At 45.3% G+C, this 26,330-nt stretch overlaps 1 protein-coding gene and 1 long non-coding RNA gene across 2 annotated transcripts in view; both read left to right on the top strand.

Moving 5' to 3' along the window:
* The window catches only part of ADAMTS17 (ADAM metallopeptidase with thrombospondin type 1 motif 17), a 345,055-nt gene that overhangs the window by 10,870 nt on the left and 307,855 nt on the right, over positions 1 to 26,330 (top strand). The window contains exon 4 of the mRNA XM_040493411.1: positions 1,875 to 2,040. Coding sequence (XP_040349345.1) covers positions 1,875 to 2,040 — 166 coding nt within the window. The remainder of the gene's footprint in view (positions 1 to 1,874; positions 2,041 to 26,330) is intronic.
* Positions 15,055 to 18,064, top strand: LOC121042488 (uncharacterized). Its single transcript, XR_005796254.1, has 3 exons — positions 15,055 to 15,065; positions 15,343 to 15,346; positions 17,947 to 18,064. It is a non-coding gene; the product is annotated as an uncharacterized LOC121042488 (long non-coding RNA).

Below are 26,330 nucleotides of genomic sequence, written 5' to 3'. Positions count from 1 at the left end.
ACGTGGGGACTACTTAGAAATGCACATTCTCAAGGCCTACCAAGACGTCCAGGTGATTTTCATGTGCAGCTGGAGTTTGAGAGCCCCTGGTTCAGTATGACTTGGCCTTTGGAGAATAGCATAGAAGAGAGAGAAGAGATGATGCTCATTTCAGCCTAAGACTGATCTGCTTGATCTACTGAATCTGGTTAGCCAAGATGGTCTTGGGCATCCACTCAGAGGAGGCACCGGGCACTGTACAGACCAGTGTGCAAACATGGGTCCTTCTCCAGCCCTGACCCAGTCGGGTTTCTTGTGGGGGTTTACCTTGCTTTATTGACACCTCAGAAGGGAAGATAGCAGCTAGTATCCCAGGGAAGGAGCACAAACTGGTTTCATGCCATCAGCATTGGTTCCAAGGGATAGGAAAGTTCTCTGTACTGTATATATTTATTTCAGAATTAGTATTCACTCTGTTAAAGCAGCAAACTAAAAATCCTAGGTCTTAAATTTTCCTTTCAGTTTACAAATCACGTCCTATTTAGGGGCACCTAGGTGGCTCAGTTGGTTAAATGTCCAACTCCTGATTTCGGGTCAGATTGTGATCTCATGGTTGGTGAGATTGAGCCCAGCGTTCGGCTCTGCACTGACAGCGTGGAGCCTGCTTGGGATTATCGACTTTAAACTAGAATCACAAATCTAATTCATTGGACACTGTCAAGTTCTCTTAAGCACTGCAAGTTCATTTATTTATTTATTTATTTATTTATTTATTTATTTAGTTAGTTAGTTAGTTAGTTAGTTAGTTAGTTAGTTAGTTAGTTTTGAGAGTGAGAGAGACAGAGCCCAAGCAGGGAAGGGGCAAAGAGAAAAGGAGACACAGAATTTGAAGCAGGCTCCAGGCTCTGAGCTGTCAGCACAGAGCCTGATGCAGGGCTCAAAGTCACAAACCTCAAGATCATGACCTGAGCCAAAGTCAGATGCTTAACCAGCTGAGCCACCCAGGCGTCCCAAACACTGCAAGTTCTGAACAAAATGTACGAAACCCCTATCACAAAGCTATTCCTACCACAGGACTGACTCCCTTTTTTCTTTCTTTCCTTCTTTCTTTCTTTCTTTCTTTCTTTCTTTCTTTCTTTCTTTCTTTCTTTCTTTCTCTTTTTCTCTCTTTCTTTCTCTCTTTCTTTCTTTCTCTCTTTCTCTCTTTCTCTCTCTCTCTCTCTCTCTCTCTCTCTTTCTTTCTTTCTTTCTTTTTCTTTCTTTCTTTCGAGAGAGCACGCAAGTGGAGTAAGGGGCAGAGAGAGGGACAGAGAGAATCCCAAGCAGACTCAGCACTGTCAGTGCAGAGCCCGATGTGGGGCTTGAACTCACGAACCGTGAGATCATGCCCTGAGCCGAAATCAAGAGTCGGATGCTTCACCAACTGAGCCACCCAGGCACCCCAGCCATCCTCTTTAATTCTAAATATCCCCGGGAATAAGCTGCAGTTTTTCCCATTAAGGATGTAACCGTCATTCATTCCCAACAGTTTTGGTATTGCTTCCTCAAGTGGGCTTTTGGAGGATGATTTAAGGAATAATTTTTAAAAGGAAGTTTCTTTTTATTAATAATAAAGTAATACATTTCTTTTGAAAGTGAACCTGGAAAGTGGGTGCTGTGGTATATATCTCTGCACCCCCTGCACCACCCCTCCCCAAACACAGCCACTGGGTGGGATGTTTCAAGTCACACAAAAGCTCATTCTTGGGCTCGGCAAATCGGAGCAACCTGCAGAGCCAAAGCCCAGACATGGGGACCAGGCCATAGCCAGGTGGCTTTGCTGCCCTCGGGTTGTTGGCGTCGTGGGTGTGTGTGAACGAGGCTGACTCATGTCCCGTTTCCCTCTTTCTGGGCAGGTTGGCCTCATCCAGCTTGGGCAGGAGCAGGTGCTAATCCAGCCACTCAACAGCTCTCGGGGCCCACTCAGCGGACGAGAGCACCTGGTCAGGCGCAAATGGTCCTTGACACCCAGCCCCTCCACCGAGACCCCGATACCTGGGCAGCTCTGCAAGGTTCTAACAGGTGAGTCTGGGAAACCTCATGACTGACAGCACACACCATTCGGCACCGTTGCATGTCCCCAAATGCACTGAAATCATGTGAGCAAGAACTCACCTTTCCCGGTACTTTGAAGTGTTTTGTTTGTTGCCCCTAAGGCCACTTCCTTTTCCTCTTTATGTGGATTGGTGTTAACATTTCGTGCATGATTCTAATAAGTAGCTTGGGGATGAGAACCCAGGGTTCTTGCTTTCTGTGCTTCTGTTTGAGCCACCTATGGCTTATCAGGTGTTTAAGAATATGTCACAGTCACTGTGAAATTGACCCTGCTGTGTCACTGGCCGTCTTCCTGTGACTGTCCCCTGATGAAGACGGATAAACTGCTTGTCACAGGTGGCATTTCCTCCTTGGAGGGCATGGGACCCCATGGCTGACGTTTGGGAGTTGTGCTTTTGGCATTTAAAGACTTACCTGGATAAAGAAATATAGTGTCTTGGTTTGGTATTCCAATGACCTTGGAAATATTTATTTATTTTTGAGAGAGACAGAGTGTGAGCAGGGGAGGGGCAGAGGGAGAGGGAGACACAGAATCCGAAGCAGGCTCCAGGCTCTGAGCTGTCAGCAAAGAGCCCGATGAGGGACTCGAACTCACAAATGTGAGATCATGACCTCAGCCGAAGTTGGATGCTTAACTGACTGAGCCACCCAGGCGCCCCTAAAAAATACTGTTTAATAGGAAGCAGGGGTTTGGGTAAGTTGGTTGGTTGTATGTTTCGGCTTGATGTTGGTGTGTTATTTTAAGCCACTTGACAGTCTCGGTGGAGCATTTTTTAAAAAATCTGCTTTCAAAGTAAATGTTGGTCATTCCACATCTAAGTGCGCTTTCTGCTGCTAATGTGAATATATTGTTTTAGAGGCAGGGGGAATAGCAAAGGCAGTAGGACTCAGCACTGGCTGTCCATGGGCATCACCTGGGGAGCTTTAACAGTCACTCAAGCCTGGGTCCTGCCCCCCCGGAGAGCTGCTTTAATTGGTCTCGGGCACAGCCTGGGCATCTGGTGATTTAAAACCTCCCCAGGCAGTTCTAATGTTCAGCTGGTGCTGAGAATCACTGTGCTAAGGAGTATTAGACGTGAGTAATAGCACCAGTGGGCCATCGGAAGTGGATTTTTGCAGGTGAGAACCACCAGGCAGGGCCCCACAGTGAAGTCCAAGGGCAAATACGTTTTATTCTCACTTTTGCCTCTATGCAAGTGGCTGATCTCATGGAATATTTGTCTCATTCCCCCCGTTGACATCCTCTTTAGGGGCATGTGTGATACCAAGGATTGCTGACCAAATGATACATTGTGCTCAGGTTTGCATTTTTGTCTCTGAGGCTGGCTACAAGGCACCCTTTTGATAGAGTGTTTAGCCTGTAATGAAGGAAAGGAACAAAAACAGGGTGGGGAGGATGTAATATAGATGAAGTTAAAGTACGAGCAGCCTTGTGAGAAATTTCTGAATTTGCTTAAAAAAATCCTCTCCCCTTCCCTGCCCCCACATCTCCCATCAGTGCGCTCTGCCGTGCCAGGCTCTGCCCTGGGTAGGTACACGGACACGGGAAAAAGGTGTGTATTTCCCTTCTGGTCCTTCTTGCTTTGTGTGAAATATGCTGTAAATTTTGTTGCTGTATTGAGACAGACAGTGGGCCTTCTAATAAGTTTAGCTAATTAACAGTCAATTAGGCCCTATCTAGTGTGAATTAACTTTCTGGGAGTTCAGAAATTTAATTTAGAAATTGAGAAAATCAATTTACTGGGAAACCAGCAAGATAACATTTTTGTTTTCCTGGACGTATGAATCAGATTAATCATCCAAGATTTCCGACAGGAACATATTCTCTAGGGATGAACATGGCTGTCAGATGTGGCATTGTGCCTTGTCTTGGATCTTGTGTTGCCCCGACTTTGGACCCAGACTGGGAGTAACCAGCTGGCTCTTGCAGGTGAGGAGTGTGGTAATTTTTCCTCCTCCGTGAAGCACTCAATTTACCTGAGAGTTGAACTGTGGTAAGCCACCCTGTTCTCTTCAGGGACAGATGGACTAGCACAATGGAGGCCTCCTGGGAGGACCCACTGCCTTCTTGTAGGTACTACTGAGGTTGCATTTCTTTCTGGCAGTCTTTGGGGCTCCCAGGGAGAGGACAGTCTTATCTTATCACCTTTATTGCTCCTTATTTTTAGGACCTTATAAACTGATCCATAAAGCATCACTCCAGGTTGGAACTTGGCATGAAAAATATGGAGTCTGTGGGCTTTTCTTTTCTTTCATATTTTTCTTTTTTGTCACAGCACGAGTTTTTGAAGGTTTTGGGGGCTGTTCCCAACAACTAAATTGGCAGTTTCGATATTTTTAAATGTGTCTCAATTTCGACTTCAAAACTTTTTGTCTGTCTTCTATGCTTATTTTAATTTCTCCATTGGATTCTGTTTAGAATCTCCCCACTTAGCATTTTCATGGACTTTAGTAACAGTTTCAATCTCTGTCTTCTCCTCTATCACGGTAGATGTAACATGTCGATGGTTGAGGTAGATGGCAGAACGTTAAAACTCCTTTGCCGCAAGGCACTGTCAGAACAGGAATCCTATAGTGTTTCGGGTGGGCTCTTTATAACCCAGATATGCCATCTGACAATGGTACCTGCAAAGACATTGATATCTCTTTTTTTTTTAATGTTTATTTATTTTGAGGAGAGAGAAAGAGAGAGCAGGGGAAGGAAGGCGGGGGGAGAGAGAGAGAGAAAGAGAGAGAGAATTCCAAGCAGACTCCGTGCTGTCAGCACAGAGCCTGATGTGGGGCTAGAACTGTGAGATCATGACCTGATCTGAAATCAAGAGTCGGATGCTTAACCGACTGAGCCACCCAGGCGCTCTAGATGTCTGCTTTATAGTTCAAGTTGTTATGACTGTTTTAAAAGATCATTACAGTTATTTTGTAGTATTGTTTGGTTCATTTATATAGCATTATAAAGTTAACTTTAGTGAGTATTTAGAGGATGCCACAAGTCTTTAGAAATTGTGTATTGCTAATTTGTGCCATAATTTGCATAACAACTGTGTTTATAATCTGCAATAAATAATTGGTTGGGGCTTGTGCTTTGCATCCATTAAGATTCATTTGGTTGGAAATGACAGAAACCAAACTGGCTTAACCACCAACACCACCACTGCCCTGGGCTCTTGGAACTGAGGAGCAGAGCAGGAGGTTGGACCTCAGGTAGGCTACGCAGGTGGGACTCCTCAGAAGTTGCTTCTCTCTCTGACAGCCTGTCCTCAGCCAGCTTCTCTTGTAGTGACATAGAGGCAGCAGGTCTCAGGAGGTAAACTCTACTGTTGAGTCTGGAGATGAAGTGGGTTGATTCGGATTGCAACTTGGACTACTTCCAGCTTGTCACTGGTTCACATGTCTGGAGGCAGGACCAAAAGAGCTTCGGTCCCAGCCCCCACATCACCACGGAGGTATCATTCTGCTTTCTGTCCTCATCCCGGCTTCTCATGGGCCACCATATCGGTAAAAATCTGGTGGAGTAGATTAGGGGCACCTCTACTCCAGGTCTGACCCGTCATTTCAGCTCACATGGTTGGTCAGAATTTGGCTGTTTTTTTTCCCCCCACACTTCCGCAAGATCCTCTCTGTCTGATGCTTCTTAGCTCCTTATCTCATCTGTGGTCCAGGGATAAATGTGGCTAATGGTCTTTACTTACTTAGGAAGAGTTCCATCCCTCTGAAATTTGGTTCTACTCTAAATGTCATCAAGACCTCAGCTGCCCAAGTGGATAAAAATGAGGGGCACCTGGGTGGCTCAGTCCATTAAGCATCTGACTCTTGATATCAGCTCAGGTCATGATCTCATGGTTAGTGAGATCTCGCGAACTGTGAGATTGAGTCCTGCGTTGGTGTCTGTGCCGATAGTGCAGAGACTGCTTGGGATTCCACCCCCGCCCCTCTCTCACTCTCACTTTGCCCCTCCCCACTCATGCTTCTTCTCAAAGCAAATAAATAAACTTAAAAAAATGACTTCATAGCTTATACAGTATTTTGTTGTTTCATGTTCTTCTACGTCTTAACTGGAAGAAGAACCCAACATAAATGGAATTAAAATGCTACTACTTAGAGTTTCTCCATCTTAATATTTTAAGTGTTTATTTACATATAAAAACATTAACTCCAAAAGCAGACACTGATCGTTTAAGAATTATGATTCCAAAGGAAAGAAAGGAGAACATGCTAGAAGCCTGACTCTGTCTTTCTTGGATGTGACCCCAGGAGAGTCCCTTGATAACTCTGTGCCTCTGTTGTAATTTGTTAGGGCTGCCAGAACAAAGTACCACGGCCTGGGTGACTTATACAATAGGCATTTATTTCCTTACAATTCTGGAGGCTAGAAGTCCAAGGTCAAGGTGTTTGTAGAGTTGGTTTCTTCAGGGGCCTCTTTCCTTGGCTTGTAGATGGCCACCTTCTTCCTGTGTTCTGACACGGTCTTCCCTCTGTGCGTGTCTGTGTCCTAATCTTCTGTTCTTATAAGGGCACTGATTATATTGGATTAGAGCCTATTGATGACATCATCTGCACTTAATTACCTTTTTAAGACCTTCTCTTCAGACACTGTACTCTAAGTTGCTGAGGGTTCTAGTACACAATTCAGTCCGTAACCACCTCTGTGTTGTCCTCTGTAACATTGACATGATGATACCAGTGTTGTCTGCTTCTCAGGGCTATTGCTGAAGGGGAACACGCAGATGAGGAGTGATGTCAGACTTCCAGCTGCGCTGGTGGGGGGCATATTCTTGAGAACACTCACAAATGCCTAGAGGGTAGAAAACAAATTTAGAAGAAATTAGAAACAGGCTGTGTGAAGAGACCCTTTCTATAAGAATAGATGTCATAGTTGGCTGGTCATCTGTTCACGTATTTTTCTTGATAAACAAATACTGAAGGAGCTGCAGAGCCTCAGACAAGGTAGAAAGGATTGAGCCACTCTGACCTTCAGTCCCATCAGCTAAGTGATGCCATCCACCTCTTAGTGGTTTTGTGAGTGTTACAGGAGATCATGCACTTGTCACTTAGCCACTAACAAATTTCCACTACTGTTGCAGCCACCGTGCTTGTAATTATTATTACTTGTACCCCCAGTCTTTGTTGTCAGGGGACCACTTAATGCCGTTGGTTGTGTATAAAGTGGGAGAGAAAGAGAAACCCTATAGGGCACTAAGCTAAGAGCCAAAAGCTTCCCTTGTTCTTCTTGAATCTGTCATTCTTGCCTCTTGAACAAATCCACAATGAAATCAAAGAATCTGTGTTTCTAGACCAGAAGTGACTCTTTGAGGTCATCTGCTTACATTTTTCCTCTTGTTTTTCATTTATTTAGCCATTAGGTATTTGTTGACCCTCTAGACACTGGGTACACTGTGGTAAGCCTGACACAGCATGGTCCCTGCCTCCGGGGAGCTTATGTTTTGGTGGAGGAGATAGGGCAGAAGGAAACAAATGTAGTGGCTTTAAATTATTTTTAGATCTGAAGTACTTATGACAGGCAAAACACACACAAAACCAGAAGTCCATGAACCCAGTATTCAGACTTAACCAATGTTAAGATCTGCCCTATCTGCTTCAGAACTTTTTTCTTTTTTGAGAGAAATTAACATTTATGGATATGACTGAGTATGTCCCTGGCCCCATCCCATATCGTCCCTCTAACTTACTCCTCAGAAGAAACCACCATCCCGAGGGATACATTCAAGACCCCCAGTGGATGCCTAAAACCGCAGATTGTACCAAACCCTGTACCTACTATGTTTTTTTCCTATATGTATGCACCTATGATAAAGTTTAATTTATAAATTAGGCACAGAAAGGGATTAACAGCAACCGTAATAAAATAAAATGATTATGACAACAGGGGTGCCTGGGTGGCTCAGTCAGTTAAGTGCCCAACTCATGATTTTGACCTGGTCATGATCTCATGGGTTTGTGAGTTTGAACCCCCATATCAGGCTCTGTGCTGACAGTGTGGAGCCTGCTTGGGATTCTCTGTCTCCTGCTCTTTCTGCCCCACTCCTGCTCATGCTCTCTCTCTCTCTCTCTCTCTCTCTCTCTCAAAAATAAATAAATAAACATTAAAATAAAAACCAAAAAACTGTTATATGGGACACCTGAGTGGCTCAGTCGGTTAAGTTTCAGACTTCGGCTCAGGTCATGATCTCATGGTTTGTGAGTTCAGGCGCTGTGCTGTGCTGACAGCTTGGAGCCTGGAGCCTGCTTCAGATTCTGTGTCTCCCCCTTTCTCTCTGCCCCTTCCCTGCTTGTGCTGTGTCTCTCTTTCTCTCTCAAAAATAAATAAATAAATGAATGAATAAATGAAACATTAAAAAAAAAAACCTGATAACAACATACTGTAATTAAGTTATGCGAATGCCTTTCTAGCATGTCCCCAGTTAGGTTCCCGTCACTTTGTTGCCCTGAACTCTGTCCTTTGTGTCTTCAGGCCTGAGGACCACAGACCTCCTACTGGATTGATTATAAGCCACCCTTTATTTATTTATTAAAAAAATTTTTTTAAACGTTTATTTATTTTTGAGAGAGAGAGAGACAGAGTACAAGCAGGGGAGGGGCAGAGAGAGAGGGAGACACAGATCTGATACAGGCTCCAGGCTCTGAGCTGTCAGCACAGAGCCTGACGCGGGCTCGAACTCACAAGCTGCGAGATCCTGACCTGAGCCAAAGTCAGACACTTAACTGACTGAGCCACCCGGGTGCCCTCATAAGCCACCCTTTAAGGCATGACTTTGTGGTATTCTTCAGCCCCCTGTGCTATTCTTTTCTTCCTAGCCTTGCCCACCCCCTACCCCAGAGTCTTCCTGCACTGGCCCACTTTCCAGCCCTCAGGTCATTGGGTTTTTATATTTTGTTCAAATTTATAATTGCTGTCTACAGGAGGGTTAGGTCTAATAGAAGCTTGTTGGCAATATTATGTTCCATATGATACTGATTCTTTAGCAGTGGTTGAGATTTGCATTGTGGTTTAGAGTATAGGCATTTTTTTTTGTTTTAATAAATGTTTTATGTGTGAATTAAAAAAAAAGTGTATTCTTTAATTGCTGTGAACGGTGTTCTGTATATGTGTTCATTAGCTCTAACTGTTGTGATGTCAAATCATCCTGTCCTCATTATTTTTGGCTGGCTTGATGTATTCGTTTTACCAAGAGGTATGTTAAAAAGTCTCATAACTTTTGTGGTTTGGCCAATTTCACCTTTCAAATCTATCAGTTTTTCACTTTATGTTATGAGGTGATAGTGTTTGACGTATTCAGGTGTAGGAGCCGTATTCCTGGTGAGTTATTTCTTTAACTATCATGTAATGGGCCTTTTTGGTTTTTTTTTATCCCTAGTAAAGCTTTTGGCGTCCTAGCTATTTTTACATAATATTAATACTGTCAGAGTTTCTCTTTTGGTCAATGTTTGCCTAGTGTTTCCTTTTCCTTTTATTTTCAGGCTTTCTCCATAACGGTGGCTTATGTGTGTTTCTTAAAAGTATTATGTGTCCTAATTTTTTAAAAAAATGTCCAGTTTGAGAATATCTGTCTTTTCATTGGCAATGTTAGTGTTTTTACATTTGTGGTGTTACTGATTTATAATTAGGTTTACTTCCACCACCTTATAATTTGTTTTCGATTGACAATACTATGCTTTTTCTTTGCTTCTGTATCTTTTTGTTGTTTTTATTTCTTTTGATTTCACCAGATATTCTCAATTCCCCCTTCTTTCTTCCATGGATGTGGAGTAGATTATAAACTTTCAATTATATATTTTTACAGTTAGAATTACTTAGATTTATTTATATATTTGCCAATTTAATCAGTATTATTTCTTGCAACCTACTTTTCTGTGTCTAAGATCCTTCTGGAAATAACCCCTTTTTAAAAAAATTGTTTTATACTTTTAGTTTTTTGGGGTATAGTTGACACGCAATGTTACATTAGTTTCAGGTGTACAACTTAGTGATTTGACAAGTTAATATGTTATGCCATGTTCTGTTAATGTCGCTATTACAGCATCATTGACCACATTCCTTATGCTGTGCCCTTGATTCCTGTGACTTACTCGTTCCAGAACTGGAGGCCTGTATCTCCCTCTCCCCTTTGCCCACTTTGCCTCACTTTCCACTCCCTCCCCTCTGGCAACCATCAGTTTGTTCTCTGTATTTATGGGTCTGTTTCTGCTTTTTTGTTTGTTTATTGTTTTTTAATCTTGGCGAGGGTTAAATTATTATCTTTGTTTTTCCCAAACTGCCCTGATTTCACCTACACTCTTGGTGATGATTTAGCTGAATATAGAACTCTAGGTTTAGCCTTAACTCTCATCAACACGTTGAAGATATTATTCCACTGTCTTCTGACTTCTGTTTTTGCTACAGAAGGTCTTCTGTCCATTCAAATTTAGATTCTGTGCAAGTAACCTGTCTTTTCTCTCTGCAGGTTAAATCATGTTATCTTTGTGTTTATAGTATATCTATGGCAGATTTTTTCCATATTTATCCCATTTGGGACCCACTGTGATTGTTGGATGTGAGAAATCATAGCTTCTGTCAGTTCTGAGAGAGGCCCAGCCTCCGTCTTAGGGGCCTCTTCTCTGTGATCAGCTCATTCCCCTCTTGGAACTCCTACTCAGTAGATGTGCACCTTCCTGTTCTTTCCTCTGGTTTTGTTTTTTTAATTTTTAAAAAATGTTGATTTATTTTTGAGAGAGAGCACGAGCAGGGGAGGGGCAGAGACAGAGGGAGACACAGAATCTGAAGCAGGGTCCAGGCTCTGAGCTGTCAGCACAGAGACCAACATGGGGCTTAAACTCATGAGCTGTGAGATCATGACCTGAGCTGAAGTTGGACGCCTAACTAACTGAGCCACCCAGGAGCCCCCTTTTTTTTTTTTAACCTATTAGGTCTCTTCTGTATTCTGGATTATTTCTTCTCATTGGTCTTCCAGTTCACCAGATTTCTGTTAAATAGGGTCTAATCTCCGTTTAATCGAACCACTGAGTTTTCAGTTTTAGTGTTTAGAATCTAGACTTCTGGAAGTTACATTTTGACTCTTTTCCAGTTCTGCCTTGTATTTTTCATAGTGCCCTGTTCTTTCATTATGATTTTACCCTTCCCTTTATCAGATTGGTAATTTTGTCCTAATTACTATTATTTTTTAATGTTTATTTTTGAGAGAGAGAGAGAAAGTGTGAGCAGGGGAGGGGCAGAGAGAGAGGGAGACACAGAATCCAAAGCAGGCTCCAGGCTCTGAGCTGTCAGCACAGAGCCTGATGTGGAGCTGGAACCCACGAACTGTAAGGTCATGACCTGAACCGAAGTCAGACGCTTAACTGACTAAGCCACCCAGGCATCCCTTACCATAAGTATTTGAAGTCTCTTTTGAATTATTCCACCTTCTGAATTTCTTGGGATGTTGATCTTGCTGTTTGTCATATTGGCCCACTCACACTTACGCTGGACCATTTTCTATGTGGATTATAATTTTATACTGTGCTCAGTGTAGACATCTATGTACCCCACTGCCCCATCCTCTGCAGGGGTGCTCTATATGTTGGGTTACGGAAAAATCTCTACTGAGTGATTTCACATGCGCTTCTGTCAGATGCCCCAGGACATTTTCACCAGTCCCAATGTGATTTCTACTTTCACGTTTTTCCTTAGGAAAACCTTGAGAGTGACGTGTATTTGTGTGTAGCACAGGCGGGGGCAGTTTGTATCCGAGACTCTGGCCGACATTCCACTGGAATTCAGGGCTATGTACGGAGACAAATTTCTCCCAAATTCCCTGTGCCTGTGGGAGCAGGTGTCCTGCCACTCCGGGGCCCCAGCCACATCTCTTATCTCACGGTAGCAAGTGTAACACTGGCCCCTCACCCTTAGGCCAATATTTGGGCCTGATGTCTGCTAGGTTCTCGTTAACCGTCCCAGGTATGAAATTTCCCAGCATCTCTGTGCCATCCTTGATGACAGGGACCCTTCAGAGGGGCCGTGGGGTGGCTGGGACCCACCCCCTGGGGGCCACAAGTGTGAGGTGCCTCCCTGCTGCTCAGAGAAGCCTCCCCTTTTGCTCTTGCTGCTTCGGCCCCTGCCCCTGGTCTCCAGGGCACTCCTTCCCCTACTGTTATTCATTTAGGGAGCTTAGTTTTCTGAAACTACAGCCTGGAATGGCAGCTATGCCCAGGCGGCTTCTGCTTTGGGCCCAACAGAATGCCCGTGGCAAAGGAACACAAAGGCTGCCTTATGACAGTAGCTTTAGAAAAAAACTGCATTAATACCTAGTAAATCAGCACACCGGAGTCACTCACTGCTTTTCATGGACCGAATAGAAGCGCTATCTCCTTGGTCAGTGTTGTTTGAAGAAGATCCTCTATGATTTTCATATTCTGTGGAACTTGAGTTTATTCCCTTGGGCCAAAAGGAGCTCCTGTAACGATTTGGCAGAGTGTTTCCTGGGCCACCTGTGGCATTTCTGATGTGTGCCCACCACCTGCTCTGGAGGGATCTGGCACCCATGTTAGGCTGGGCAAGGATCCGCCCTGGAAGGCCAGGGGGTCAGACAGACCCTCTGCCTCTGTTGAGGCTGGGGACCCACATCCACATCTCCTGGCTGCCTGAAGCTCCTAGGGGGCACTTTGGAGATCACCAGATAAGTGTTTCTTGTACTTCAGAGCCTTCTTAGAAAAGCCCATGGGGCCCTTTGTCATCTTGAGTGTTTAGTAATAATTGGTTTTGCATTTACTCTTGTGTTCTGACTGAGTTCTCACAAGCTCGAGGGGCAATCTCCAATCCTGCCATTTGCTTTATGTGAACCATGTGTTCATCCAAATGCCTTTGATCTCATTGTTATTTCTTTTTAAGACAAATGACTGAAGAAGTCTTTTGGGTTTTTGTTGGGGCTGTTTGGGTAGCAGGAGGATGCTTGGTAATCACTTTGGAAATAATAAAATTAAAACCCAGTAATATTGCTCTATAAAATCATCATCATCATTATACTATTATTATAATTATTGCCATTATTATTCCCTGAGGCTGTATAACTCTGTGGATTTGGAGCCTGTAAGATGCTGTAAAATGGACACTGCCCGTCCATGTGGCCTGGGAGTGAACGCAGCCAGGGGGATGGGGCCCGGCAGCTTTGGGCAGCATCTGATACTGCTTCCCTGTTAATTGCTCTTACTCCTATGCTTCCTCATCTGTAAAATAGAGGTAATATTTTTCTCAGTATCTTCATTTCACCCGGGTGCTAGGAGTTAAATGAACTAATGCTGATGGACTTTCATCGAGTAGACAGTATTCTTAAAACATAAGGTGTCTTCTCTTTATGGAAAAGGTCCATAGAGTGGGGTTCTCTAAAATCCAGGCCTCAGATGAGGGCTTGAGTACAGGTGGTTAGATTGAGAGAGGGAGGAGTCCCAGGAAGCAGGAGAGAGAGACCGGGAGGAGCAAAACTTCCATTGGAATCCAATGGAAAATCCAGTGGAAGGTGAGTGTGCCAAGGGGACTGCTGCAGGCAGCGGGGGGCGTGGTTCCTACAGCAGCAACTCTGAAAAGTGCATGGAAGCATCCAGAGTGATCTCAAGGATGCAGATGGGGCAGAGCTTGGATGTTACCCAGCACTTCTTGTCTCCCAGATTTCCAACTGCTCTTGTGTAGGCCAGGCAGGCTTCTTAGGTATAAGAGCCTGCAAAAAAGGAGACGCCAGAGCCATATGCTTGAGGAGGGGTGCTGTTGGCACAAGCTGACCATCACAGTGGTAGCAGAAATTGGGGTGACATGGGGTGCTGCAGGGACGATACCAGAAGAGACCCTGCAGGTGTCCTGGCTGGGAGGCAGCATGTAGTGGGAGGGACCCCTAAGCATTTAAAAATGTTAACAGTTAAAGAAAGCTTGTTACCTTCTAAAAATTCCTATATATTCAGTTAAAAAAATTCCTCCCACCGGAATAATCAGCTGACCTGTGTTATATTCTTCCCTTCCCTCCTCCATCCTTCCTTCTTTAAAAAATTCTGGTCATTCAGCAAAAGAAGCCCCGAGATCTCCAAGGGAGTGGACAGATCATTGCACACAAGGGCCTCCTGGAGACTTGGTGAAGGCCAACTGGGAGGGAAGGCCGTCTTGCCTGGGGGACTCACCCGTGCTCTTGCGGTCCCCTCTGGAGGCTCTGATTCTGGGCTGACCAATGGAGACTCAGGGAAAATGGGCAAGCCAGGCGTGGAGGCAGTGTCTGAATGAGTTTCCGTGTAAATATTCTTTTGCTTTTAAGCTTTCAGTGACTGTGTGGATATTTCCTACAAATTGGCTTGAACATATTTTATTCTTGGGTCTCTGCCTTAAAACTTGTAACAGGCCCTGTTATCCAAGGCGGGAATTTAATCGCTTGACCGATGTTTATTTGAGACTGTGTGTCTGGCCTAGTTGTGGGTGCTGGGCATCCTGTAGTAAACAAGAGACCTTATCTGGTCCCTGCCCTCATGGAGCCAACATTCCAGGAGATGATTGCGGACACTCGAATGGCAGACTGATGACCGGTCTCATTCTGGATGTGCTCTAGGGAAGTGGGCCCTCCGTCCTCACTTCACCCCTTCCTCCTGTGCTAACCTAAGGGCTTCAGACTGGAAGGATGTTCTCATTCCCAGTGGTGCTTGCTGGGAGGGGTAGAGGGAGAAAAGAAGGGAGTGAGAACCAAGCCACCAGACTGATGTTGTGACTTCACCAACATCAAGTGAGGGGTGTCCAAACCAGGGCTGGGGGTTCGTTGAGTGGCACATTGCTCCTGAGATTGGAATCTGATACATAGGGGGAGTGGGGGGAGTCATGCCTCCCGCACTACCTGCCCACCTGCTGACCTCTGGTATGGCCTTCCCAGCCTTCTTTTACTGTTCTCCGGTTTCCTTTTACCTCTGGGATCAGATGCGGTCAGTGGAACTAAAGTGTCCCCCTCAGAACCCAAGCCTAGTTCATTTTCTCAGTTGTATTTTCCCAGCATCATGAACACATTGCTGGCAAGGAATGCTCGCCCCTCGTCCCCTCTCCTGGCCTCCACATGCCAGCACTTGCCAGGGTGCACCTGTGCTCACTGCCACCCTTCCTTTTTCTCACTGCCTTGGGGTCCTTATCTGCTCCACCCTGCTCCACTACTCTCTTCCCAGACTGTGTCTTGAGCCCTTCGTCTTTCCTTTGATCCATCTACACGTCTCTGCTGGCCGGCTGCTGTCACCACCTGCTCTCTGGAAGTTGGTGTTTCCCAGCCAAGTCCCTGTCTGACAATGCCCACTTGCACCGGCCTAATTCCCAGTGTTCTGACTCCCTGTCTCCAGCCATCCAGACTCAAAATTGTTTGCTCTGCTATCCCTGCCCTCTTGTATTCCTCCATATTTTTGTTAGCTGCTTCTTTTGATATAGTTGCAAAGAGCGTTGGTGTACCCATTACTCACAGTCACTGATCATTAACACTTTGTCTACTCGCTCTGTAGCTTGCTTTCTCTCTTTCTCTCTCTCACCCCCCTTCCTCTTGTCCTCCCTTGATCCCTCCCCCTCTTCCTTCCTGCCACCCTCCTCAGCGCGCTCTCCCCTACACACACTTTTCCCCCCTGAACCACCTGAGGGTAATTTGCAGACATCGTATCCTTTTACCTATAAATACTTCCATTTGTATCTTCAAACAACTCTTACCATCATATAGCTAGCAGACTTGGGATATGAACCATTGACACAATGCCATTATCTAAAGTACAATTTATATTTGACTTTTGTTGGTAGTCCCAATGAGGTCTTTAAGCCATGGTGTTTGGTGTTCTTTTCTTGCTCCAGTATCCAATCCAGAGTCACACGTGTTGTGTTTAGTTGTTGTGTCTTAGTCTCCTCCAGTCAGGGTCAGTTACTTAGTATTTGTCTCTCCTAATCTTCATGCTTCTTTAAAAAACACAAGTATTACCTAGGTTTTTTTGTTTTTGGTTTTTTGTTTTTTTTGGTCAGAGGTCTCTAAATTTGGTTTTGTCTGTTGTTTCTTCATGATTGGGCACAGGTTATGCATTTTTGGCAGGAATACCACCAACGTGATATTGTGTTCTTCTCAGCGCATCTATCAGGAGGCCTGTGCTGGCAGTTTATCCCGTTATTGGGATGTCAGCTTTTACTATTTGGTTCAGGTTGTGTTTCTAGGTGAATCTGATGTAAGGTTTTGATCTTTACATATACAATTAGCAAAATTTTGTGGGATATTTATGAGACTATGTGAATATTCTGTTCTTTAAAAAAAAAATTTTTTTAATGTTTATTTTTGAGAGAGAGAGAGAGACTGAGAATGAGTAGGGGAGGGGCACAGAGAGAGGGAGACACAAAATCCGAAGCAGGCTCCAGGCTCTGAGCTGTCAGCACAGAGCCTGCTGCGGGGCTTGAACCTACAAACCACAAGATCATGACCTGAGCCGAAGTCAGATGCTTAACCGACTGAGCCACCCAGGTGCCCTGTGAATATCCTGTCCTTCATCAGACTTTCGCTCACTAGTTTTAGCATCTCTTGATTCTCCACAGACTCAATTATTATTGTGGGGGCTTCAAAATGGTGCTTTTCTGAGTCCATTATTTCCTCCACATTTTTAATCCTCTTCTTCCCCATTTATTTATATTGATGTGGGCTTGTAAATTCTTATTTTAGTCTATGGATACTCATTTATTATATTTTTTTTAATGCACAGATGGTCTCAGATTTGTCCTGTGAGTATACTTTTTAAATTTTTTTTTAATGTTTATTCTTGAGAGAGAGACAGAGACAGAGACAGAGTGCAAGCAGGGGAGGGACAGAGGGAGAGGAAGACACAGAGTCTGAAGCAGACTCCAGGCTCTGAGCTGTCAGCACAGAGCCTGACGCGGGGCACGAACTCACGAACCATGAGATCATGACCTGAGCCAAAGTTGGATGCTTAACTGACTGAGCCACCCAGGTGCCCCTGTGAGTGTGGTTTTTAAAATCAGACATGGATGTTTGATTTTCTAAAGGCTTTTACAGCACTGGGGAGACAGGGATACATGGGACTATTCTTAGATGTACTAATATGGTGTATTATGTAAATTATACCAACCTTGAATTCCTGGTATAAGTCTCACTTGGTTGTAGTGTATTATTTCCTTAAAGTGTTATTGTTATTTGCTAATGCTTTGTTTAGGCTTTTTGCATCCATATTTGTATGTGATGTTGCTCTGTCATTCGTGTGTGTGTGTGTGCATGCATGTGCGTGCGCTTGTGTATGGGTGCTAGTGTAGAAGCTTTCCTTTGTTTTCAGTACTCTGGAATGATTTATGCATCGTTGAGGCCATCTGGTCTGGGAAGGCTTGGTAGAATCATGTTTGGAACCATCTCAGCCCGGTGCTTTCTTGGGACTGTAGTTCCTTTATAACTTTCCCTGTTTCTTCTATAAAAAAGTTGATGTACATTTTGTATTGCTAATGGGACCAATGTTGGTGAATTTTGTTTTCCTAGCAAATTTCGTCTCGGTTTCCAAATTTCAGTGCATCAAGTTTCCCCCCTTACTTAATGTATAAAATAGTTATTATTTCTTGTGGTTCAAGCTAGATTATGAATTGTCTGGTCACAGGGCTTACTGTGACCAAAAGGTCTACTTTGGCTTATGGAACTGTATGGAATGACCCCTTTGTGTCCGTCTTTGTACTGCTCTTGAACACCCATCATATTTTTGAAGGCCCAGCTTAGCGGGTACCTATTCCGGGAAATCCATCCTAATTGCCTCACTTAGTTTTCTGGAATCCTGAGGTGCTTTGTCTGTGTTCTGAATATCACCCTCATCTCTGTCCACTGTTTGTCTTAGTTGCGTCCAAGGCCCTCTGGCTAGAAGACTCATGTATTACTTTCCCATTGCCGCTGTAACAAATTACCACAAACTTAGTGGCTTAAAACAACACAAATATATTCTCTTACAGTTATGGAAGTCAGAAGCCTAAAATCTGTTTCACTGGGCTAATGTCAAGATGTTAGCAGACCTTCATTCTTTCTGGAGGCTCTAGGGGAGAATCCATTTCCTCGCCTCTTCCAGCTTCTAGAGGCCGCCTGTATTCCTTGGCTCCCAGCCCCTTCCTTCATCTTCAAAGCCAGCAATGGGCAGTGGAGTTTTTCTCATGCAGCATCCCTCTGATGGTTCTCTTCTTTGTCAAACCTCTGTCTACTTCCCTTATATAATAACATGTGTCATTACATCAGGCCCACATGGGTAATGCCAGATAATCTCCCCGTCTCAAGGTCCTTAACTTAATCCCATCTGCAAAGCCCCTTTTACCATGTAAGTTAACATTCACATGTTCCAGGGATCAGGCTGTGGACATCTTTGGGGGGGGTGCATTCTCCACCCTACCACAATCATAAATATATTTCCAGTGTCTCTATGAAACATTTCACAAATGTGTTTCTCCCGTAAGGCTGAGCATTGCAGCCTCTATTTAGTAATTCTTTGTTTTCCTCTGTCAGTTGTCTTTTGAACATATTCTCTGAGAGAACACAGGGAAACTAGTATGGGACACGCACATCAGTCCTCTTCTTGAATATTCCCAGTACTTGACTGAGAAAGAAAATCTGAAATTCCAGCGCCAAGAAAAAAAAAAAAAAAGGATACCAGGGTATTTTTTTGTGCATGTGTGTCTGAATCCTTTTTCCCACATGCAGCTCCACCAAGCAGAGGGATCAGAAGAGAAGTGTTGTCTTTCCCCAGTTGTCTCCTGGGCTCTTATGCAACACACACCCGCCCCTCCTGGGTAACTCAAAGCAGAGAAGGCCTCCAGCTTAAATAGGAAAATCTGCTTCGAGCTGCAGACGGATCAAGAATGCATAGTTTATTATTTAAAGTGCACGCTGGCTGGGGCTGTCCAGGTGGCTCAAGGAAGCTCCTGGCAGCCGGTCCAGCCCTGAGGCTGGAGGAGGGACCGTGGCCCCCAGAAGGCGTGGCCCAGGCGGCAGAGTGAGCGCATGGCCCCGAGGAGGCGCTGACTTGATGTTCCAGGGGCGGTGGGGGTGGAGATCCAGGTCCTGCCAACTCCCGCAGAAGTGTCTGATTTTTGAATCAGCAGTGTTCATGGTTCATGTTCCCTCCAAGGGAGAGAGTGGGAGAGAATGTGTGACTGAGTGAAGGAGCACGCCCGGGCTTCCCTCCCAGCAGGCAGACTCTCAGGCCAGGAAGTCCGACACAGGGAAAGGGAAGGGGGAACAGACGATGTGTTTGGAGCAACTGTTTGTGGTCTTTTTCAGAAATGACTTTAGGGTTGCATTCCCCACCCTGCAGAAAGGTCTAGCCTTTTCAGTACACTAATTTCTCACGGAAAAGCCCAGCAAAAAAAAAAAAAAGAAAGAAAGAAAAAAAAAAAGTGTCTCATCAGGACATCTGCTGCCCAGTTTTCTTGGGTGCTTTCCAGCCACGAATGCAGTGGGTTCATTTCGCACAGCCTTCTTTCAAAGCAACGGGCAATTTCTTGTGCACAAACAGACAGGGAATTTGCTTGCTGGAACGGGTATGGGGTTGCACAAAATGCCTTCAGGCCGAAGGAGCTCTCGTACCTTTCTCAATCCATTAGCAAGTCGTAGATCAAATTCCCTGTCACTGTGTTTGGACAGAGCTGGACAGTGGGCCATAGGGGAAAAGCCCAATAAAGCTGATAGTGTTCCTACCCAGTTGAGCAGAAAATACCGGGCATCACTGGTGGGCAGCTGTGATGGTGGTGTGGATGGGACCTGGGACCAGCTCTGAAGGGCCAGAGCCCCCAGCAGGGGACACAGAGAGACCTCGCTCATGTCTGCTGGGTGTTGATGCCATTTCCCCAGGCCCAGGGATGCTCAGGGCCTGGGTCAGGGGGAAAGGGGCTTTTCTTCTCTGCAAGGAGACAGCCATTATGTAGAGATGGAGCTTCTAGGCCATGTCCCCACGGACCCCTTAGGGAGTCCATACTTGGCCTTCTGGGCTCTCACAAAGGGAATGAGCCTTCTTTATGTCAGCATTTAATGAACTACAATTTTCTCCCAGAAAATAAACCGTTACCCATCACTGCCAAGGCCGGCTGCTACTTTTCTGATTCTGCTTTTGGGTGAGTTTTGATTTCCCTCGACTGTCTCCAACCTCCTGACCTTGACACAGTGCCTTTTCCTTGTGTGGAGCTGACAGTCGACAGCGGGGATAGCTGAGCATTTGTGTTTCATGCCTTCTCTGTCCCAGAGGGTCTTGTCTGAGTCATATTTGGACTGATGGTCCCCTTTCTGTGAAGCAGTTAATCATTTTGTTGGTGTGGAGTGTTCAGAGCAGCATTGAGGCTGAGGCCCTCAATTAATTTCTGTCAGGGGCCTTGTTGGCTTGTCTCTGAGTTTGAAAAACTGTCTCTTTCGGTATAAATACGCATTTTCCAGCGACGAGTGATATCTTGGCTGTTCTAGGGATGTGAGCATCTGCGTTTCAAGCCTTTAGGGGAAGTGGTGTCCCTTGCCAGCAGGTTGTCTATCCCAGATGCCACTGTTTCCCCACCCTGTCACCTTTCAGATCTGGCTCTGGTAGGGTTTTTGGGTCTCTGTCCATCCCATGGATGGGATCTCCGAAGGCGGAGATATTTCACTTGATTGTCTCAAGGCTGAGGAATAGTACAGTTACTCTTTTCTCCAGTGTCATATGACCCATACCTCGTGAAGTGTTTAGGAATTCCATTTGAGAGCCCCTCTGGGGACGCCCCGAACACATTTCCTCTTCCTCTGTGTTCACGTCATCCCATGAGTACCAGGCCCTCGCAGGATGGCGTGGTGGATGGCGGGGAACATGGAGAAAGAGCTTAAAGAAGCGGGCTAAGCTGCACAAAATCCGGTTACCCGACCCAAGGTGGGCACTGATGGGATGGGAAGGGGGATTTGGTAATGCTCACAGGAGCGTGGGGTGGGGGGATGTGAGGCTTGAGCTGGGCCTTGAACATGACAGGACTTGAGTGGGTGTGCTGAAGAGATGATTCCAGACAAGGGGAACCATTCCCATCACATGTCTCTTTGTACACTGCCAGCGTGCCCAGGTGCCCGTAGGGCCTGGAAATCTCATTCGGCCGGCAGGAATTGGTCTGGGAATATGGAGAGGGGCTCATGGCAGCCAGGAGAGTAAGTGCAGAGCCTGGGGTCAGGCAGCCCTGAACTTGAGGCCTGGCTCAAAATGCATATGTACTGGGTGACCTTGAGCAGGCATGTCTCCCCATGTGATTGTCGCCAAGGTACTGTCCCTGGCGGACCGCCGGTGTGATCCCCTGGGCTGTGGGACAGCAGCATCAGGGTGGAAGTTCTGTTGGCATGCGGCTTTTAGTTATGGTAGAAAATGGGCATCATGTGATTAAAAATTTACTTTCCTTTGGGACACTTGTGTTGTAAAAAAAAAAAAAAAAAAAAAAAATCAGTGTTCTTCCACAAAATGCCCTGTTGGCAGTAGAGACCAAATAATTGCTAGATTTGGGGACACGATGACTCGGGAGGAAACAAAAGCAGGGACTGGTGGCCCTAAACCCAGTGTGGTTTCCTCACCTCTTCTGACCAGCACCCAAGATGTGTGTCCAGGTAAATGAGACTTGCCCCTGGGTCCCCGGGGGTGGATTTTCCTGCTGCCCAGTCAGGCTCCCACAGGGATCTCACACCAGATCATCCAGTGGAGAGAGCAGACTGGGAGGGGAAGCCAGAACAAAGTTGGATAGCTAAGCCAGGATTCTGTTTTTATTTCCCATGACTTTTTTTTTTTTTTCATGATTCTGATGCTGACAATACAGACTTCTTGAAGATACTCCAGTTTTAACTGTATTAAAGAATAGTTACTTGGAGTTCTGATGTACCAGTAACTGCCTAAAAAGGGAAAACAGTTAGCAATAGCAAAAAAAGAAGGAAACTTGCAAATTGCAGGAAGAATGTAATTCTGATTTAATTACAGGCCGCGTGAGACACACGGTGCTCTCTTGAGGAGGCCTGAGACTCTGACAGTGTGAACAATGGCATTTGGCCACTTGCTTTCTCTTTGGAGAATCTGTCCTGTCTTCTCCGTCCCTCCCTGCCCTTCCAGTCGTCTGTGACAAGCAGCCTCTAGCAGCCTGTGTTCCAGACAGCTGAACATCATTTCTGGCTGCCAGATAAAATAAAATGTTTTATAATAACTTTTTGACAAGGCTCTACTATAAAACATTTTGTGGTGTGTATGTGTGTGGGTGTGACTTGTCTGTGCATGTGGGGGGAAAAAAAAGTAGAGGTTGTTCTCCTCCGGGAGTGTGATGTTCTCGGTAATGGGTGTCACTGAAAAGTTGTTTAAAAAGTGAGATTTTGGCAAAGCGAAGCAAATTTTAAATTAAGTACATGAGCTTACCATTTAAAGGAAATCTGGAGTGAATCCTGTAGAGGGAAGTTTTTGGCGGGAGATGTACTAGCTTCTCAGAATGTACGTGGTGGTTGCTTCTGTATTTTTCATAAAATGGCGTAATTGTCTAGATCAGATCTGTGATAATGGGGCTGCCTTAGTGGATGCACTTATGTGTGGGCAAGACGGTTTCCCGGGTGTGGCCTCGTCAGGTGTGTGTGGCTGGGCGCCAAGTTTAACTCCTGGCCCAGAAGGCAGCCTCACATGCAAGAGGGTCTGTGGGAGCTCACACTGTGTTCTGGTCCTTGGGGACACGGAGGACATCAGCCACACACCTGGCATCATGTCAGTCACATTACATCCGTTATCTCCTCTTATCCTCCTTTTTTTTCTAAATATAGCCAAGATATGTTGTTGTTATTATTATTATTATTTTAATTTAAATACCAGTTGGTTAACATACTATGTAGTCTTGGCTTTAGGAGTAGAACCCAGTGATTCATCTCTTACATATGACACCCAGGGCTCATCCCAACAGGTGCCCCCCTCAATGCCCATCGTCCATTTAGCCCACCCCCCTCCAGCAATCAGTTTGCTCTTCGTATTTAAGCTTGAACTCTGTATTTTTTCTCTGGTTTGCCTCCCTCTCTGTTTTTATCTTCTTTTTCCTTCCCTTCCCCTATGTTGTACTTTCAAATTCCACATATGAGTAAAATTGTGTGATATCTGTCTTTTTTCTAACATTTCACTCTGCACAATACTCTGTAGTTCCATCCATGGTTTTGCAAATGGCAAGATTTCGTTCTTTTTTTATGGCCGAGTAGTATTCCATTACATATATATATATATATATATATATATATATATATATATATATATACACACCACATCTTCTTAATCCATTCATCAGTCAGTGGATGTTTGGGCCCTTTCCATAATTTGGCTGTTGTTGATAGAACTGCTATAAACATTGGGGTGTGGGCAGCAACGTCTTTGACCTAAGCCATAACAACTTCTTACTCGACATGTCTCTGGAGGCATTTTACCCTTCTTTAAGTGCTCAGTTCCTTCCGTCACTGCCAAACTACGTGGTTCCCATGACAGCGCAATAAACACGGAGGAGCCTTTAGGAATTAGAGGCAGGAGGAGCGCAGCATTGATTGGGTCTCTTTCTATCTCAAACTAAGCAAAAAAGAAAAAGGAATTTATTAGCTTATGTGGAAAGCCTTTCAGGCGTCACTCATGAATGGAACCTGGGTTTTCAGTGATAGGTGTGGCGGGACTTTGCTGCTTTCTCCTACTGTCTCTTGCCTCTGTTTCCTTCCATGGGACTCCAATCTCAGCAGGTCTTCCCTGACAGTAGCAAAGGAAACCCCGGCAGCCGCATCGCATGTAGCTCTTGCTGCCCAGGAACTGAGTCACCTCAGATTTCATAAAGGGACTCACACGATCCTGCTTGGGTCACATGCCCCGCCCTGGACCAATCACTCTGAAGAGTTGAGTCCTTCATTTTGCCCACATAACACGGTCAGCATGCAGAGGCAGTGCGAGGCTTGTGATAGAAGCACCCCACATGTCGTATGGTCCCCAAAGGCAAAGAGACATTCTGTTGTCAGAACAGGGCACAACCTCAGATGGCCCCTTAGGTGGCACAGATCATTTTGCCAATCTCTGCCTTTTTCTCCTGGGTCAGACTCCAGGGGTGGCCTTTGCCAAGGGGTTTGTAAAGTGCAATGCCCTTTTTAGCTTTCCTCTCCATTCTCCAAGGGTAGTGGAGGAAAGAAGTTCTGTTCATGCTGGGGGGCCATGCCTACGTGAAAGACTATTCTAAGAGCAGTGCTTTGGAACTGTGTTCTTGTAGAGTACCCAGGCCCCCAAGTCCAGGTTGGCACAAGTAATATAGGTAGGCACTTTGGGCTTTGGAAGCATAGAAGGGCATAGGAGTTGGCACCATACCTAGGTTGGCACGGGAGAAACCCAAGAAATTACTCCATTTACCTCTGCATCAGTCACTATTGCTGTGTAACAAGTTACCCTGAAGCTTAGTGGCTTGAAACTGCCTTTTTAATATACTTACAGATTCCTTGGGTCAGGAGTTCAGACAGGACATGGAGAAGATAGCTTGTTATCTGCTCCATGGTGTCTGAGCCTCTAGCCTGGGGAAGATTTGAAGGGGGGAGACGGGGTCGGGGGCGGGCTGGAGTGATCAGGAAGGCCCTTTGCTCATATCTGGCACTGAGAGTGAATCACTTCAAGGAGGATCAACCAGAGCATCTACACGTGGCCTCTGCCTGCAACTTGGCCGCCTCACGTTATGGTGGTATTCTGCTTGTTCCATGGCCAGTCGGGGCTGCAAGTGCATGAGTTCCAGCAAACCCGCCTGGTGCTGCCCAGCCTTTTTGTCTCAGCCTGTGAAACCATAGAGCATTGATTCCACTGTGCCGTGTTGGTTGAAGCAGTCACCCAGTGCAACCAGATTTAAGGGGGGAGGGGACAGACCGCACCTATCAATGTCAAAGAATTTAGAAGCCTTACTCAAAGCCACCACGACGCACCTGAGGCTCGTGACGCTGCTAATGATGAGGGTCCTGTTCCATTGTGCGGGGGTCACAGACAACATGAGGAGAGGTGTACCGCCTTCCTTCTTCCAGAGGGAGGAGAGAACATGTCGGGTGCTCCTCTCTTCAGCCCTGACTTCTTTAGAAACTGTTGGGCCATCACCGGTGGGTGGCAGAGCTGAAGCAGGGCTTTGTATCAGAAGTGTGGTACTGCCCCACTGAGTATGCTTAATCAGTCAACTGATTATAGCTTCAAGGAAATCAAATTAACGTATGCTAAACTGGACGTGTGTGAAATATACAATCTGAGAAGTTTTGATGCGTGAACACACCAGTGAAGCCACCACCACAATCAAGATAATGAACGTGTCCATTACCCCCTGCCAACTGTCCTTATGGACCCTGTAGCCTCTCCCCTGTCCCTCCCAGCATTTCCCCTCCTCAGGGACCACTGATCTGCTTTCTGCTACTTGGTTGGTGTCCATTGTGTAGAGTCTTGTGTATATGGAAGCATCCCGTGTACAGTGTATATTCTCATTTGTCTTTCACTTATAGTTATTTTGAGATACACATCCATGTTCTTGTGTGTATTTTTAGGTTATTCCTTCTTATTGCTGAGTAGTATACCATTGCGTGGATAATCCAGTTTATCTGTTCGCCTATGGATTGACATTTGGGTTTCCAGTTTTGAGCTATACTATCAAGCCACTATGAATATTTGTTTACAAGTGTTTTTATGGACCATTTTCTTTTAATTCTTGGATAAGCATATAGCTGTGGAGTGGCTGGATCATAAAGTAAGTATGTATTTACATTAAAAAATTAATTTAGGGGTGCCTGGGTGGCTCAGTTGGTTAAATGTCTGGTTTCGGCTGAGGTCATGATTTCACAGTTTGTGAGTTTCAGCCCCGTGTCGGGCTCTGTGCTGACAGCTCGGAGCCCGGAGCCTGCTTCAGATTCTGTGTCTCCCTCTTACTCTGCCCCTCCCCTGCTCATGCTCTGTCTCTCTCTGTCTCTTAAAGATAAATAAACATTAAAATTTTTTTTTAAATTTTAATTTATTTTATATATAGATAGAGCACAAGGGAGAGGGGCAGAGAGAGAGAGAGAGCAGGCTCCATGCTCAGCATAGAGCCCAATGCAGGGCTTGATCCCATAATCCTGTGATCATGAACTGAGCTGAAGTCAAGAGTTGGACACTCAACTGACTGAGCCACCTAGGTGCCCCTTTTTAGAAAGTACCTTTTTAAGAAGTACCAGACTGTATTACAAAGGGTGTTTTCCTTTCCTTTCCTTTCCTTTCCTTTCCTTTCCTTTCCTTTCCTT

The sequence above is a fragment of the Herpailurus yagouaroundi genome, unplaced genomic scaffold (genome assembly GCF_014898765.1).
Source record: "Herpailurus yagouaroundi ecotype Mexico unplaced genomic scaffold, PumYag 185, whole genome shotgun sequence".
Taxonomy (NCBI): Eukaryota; Metazoa; Chordata; class Mammalia; order Carnivora; family Felidae; genus Herpailurus; species Herpailurus yagouaroundi.
Note: the sequence above shows the minus strand (reverse complement) of the source record. Positions and strands in the feature narration are given on the sequence as shown.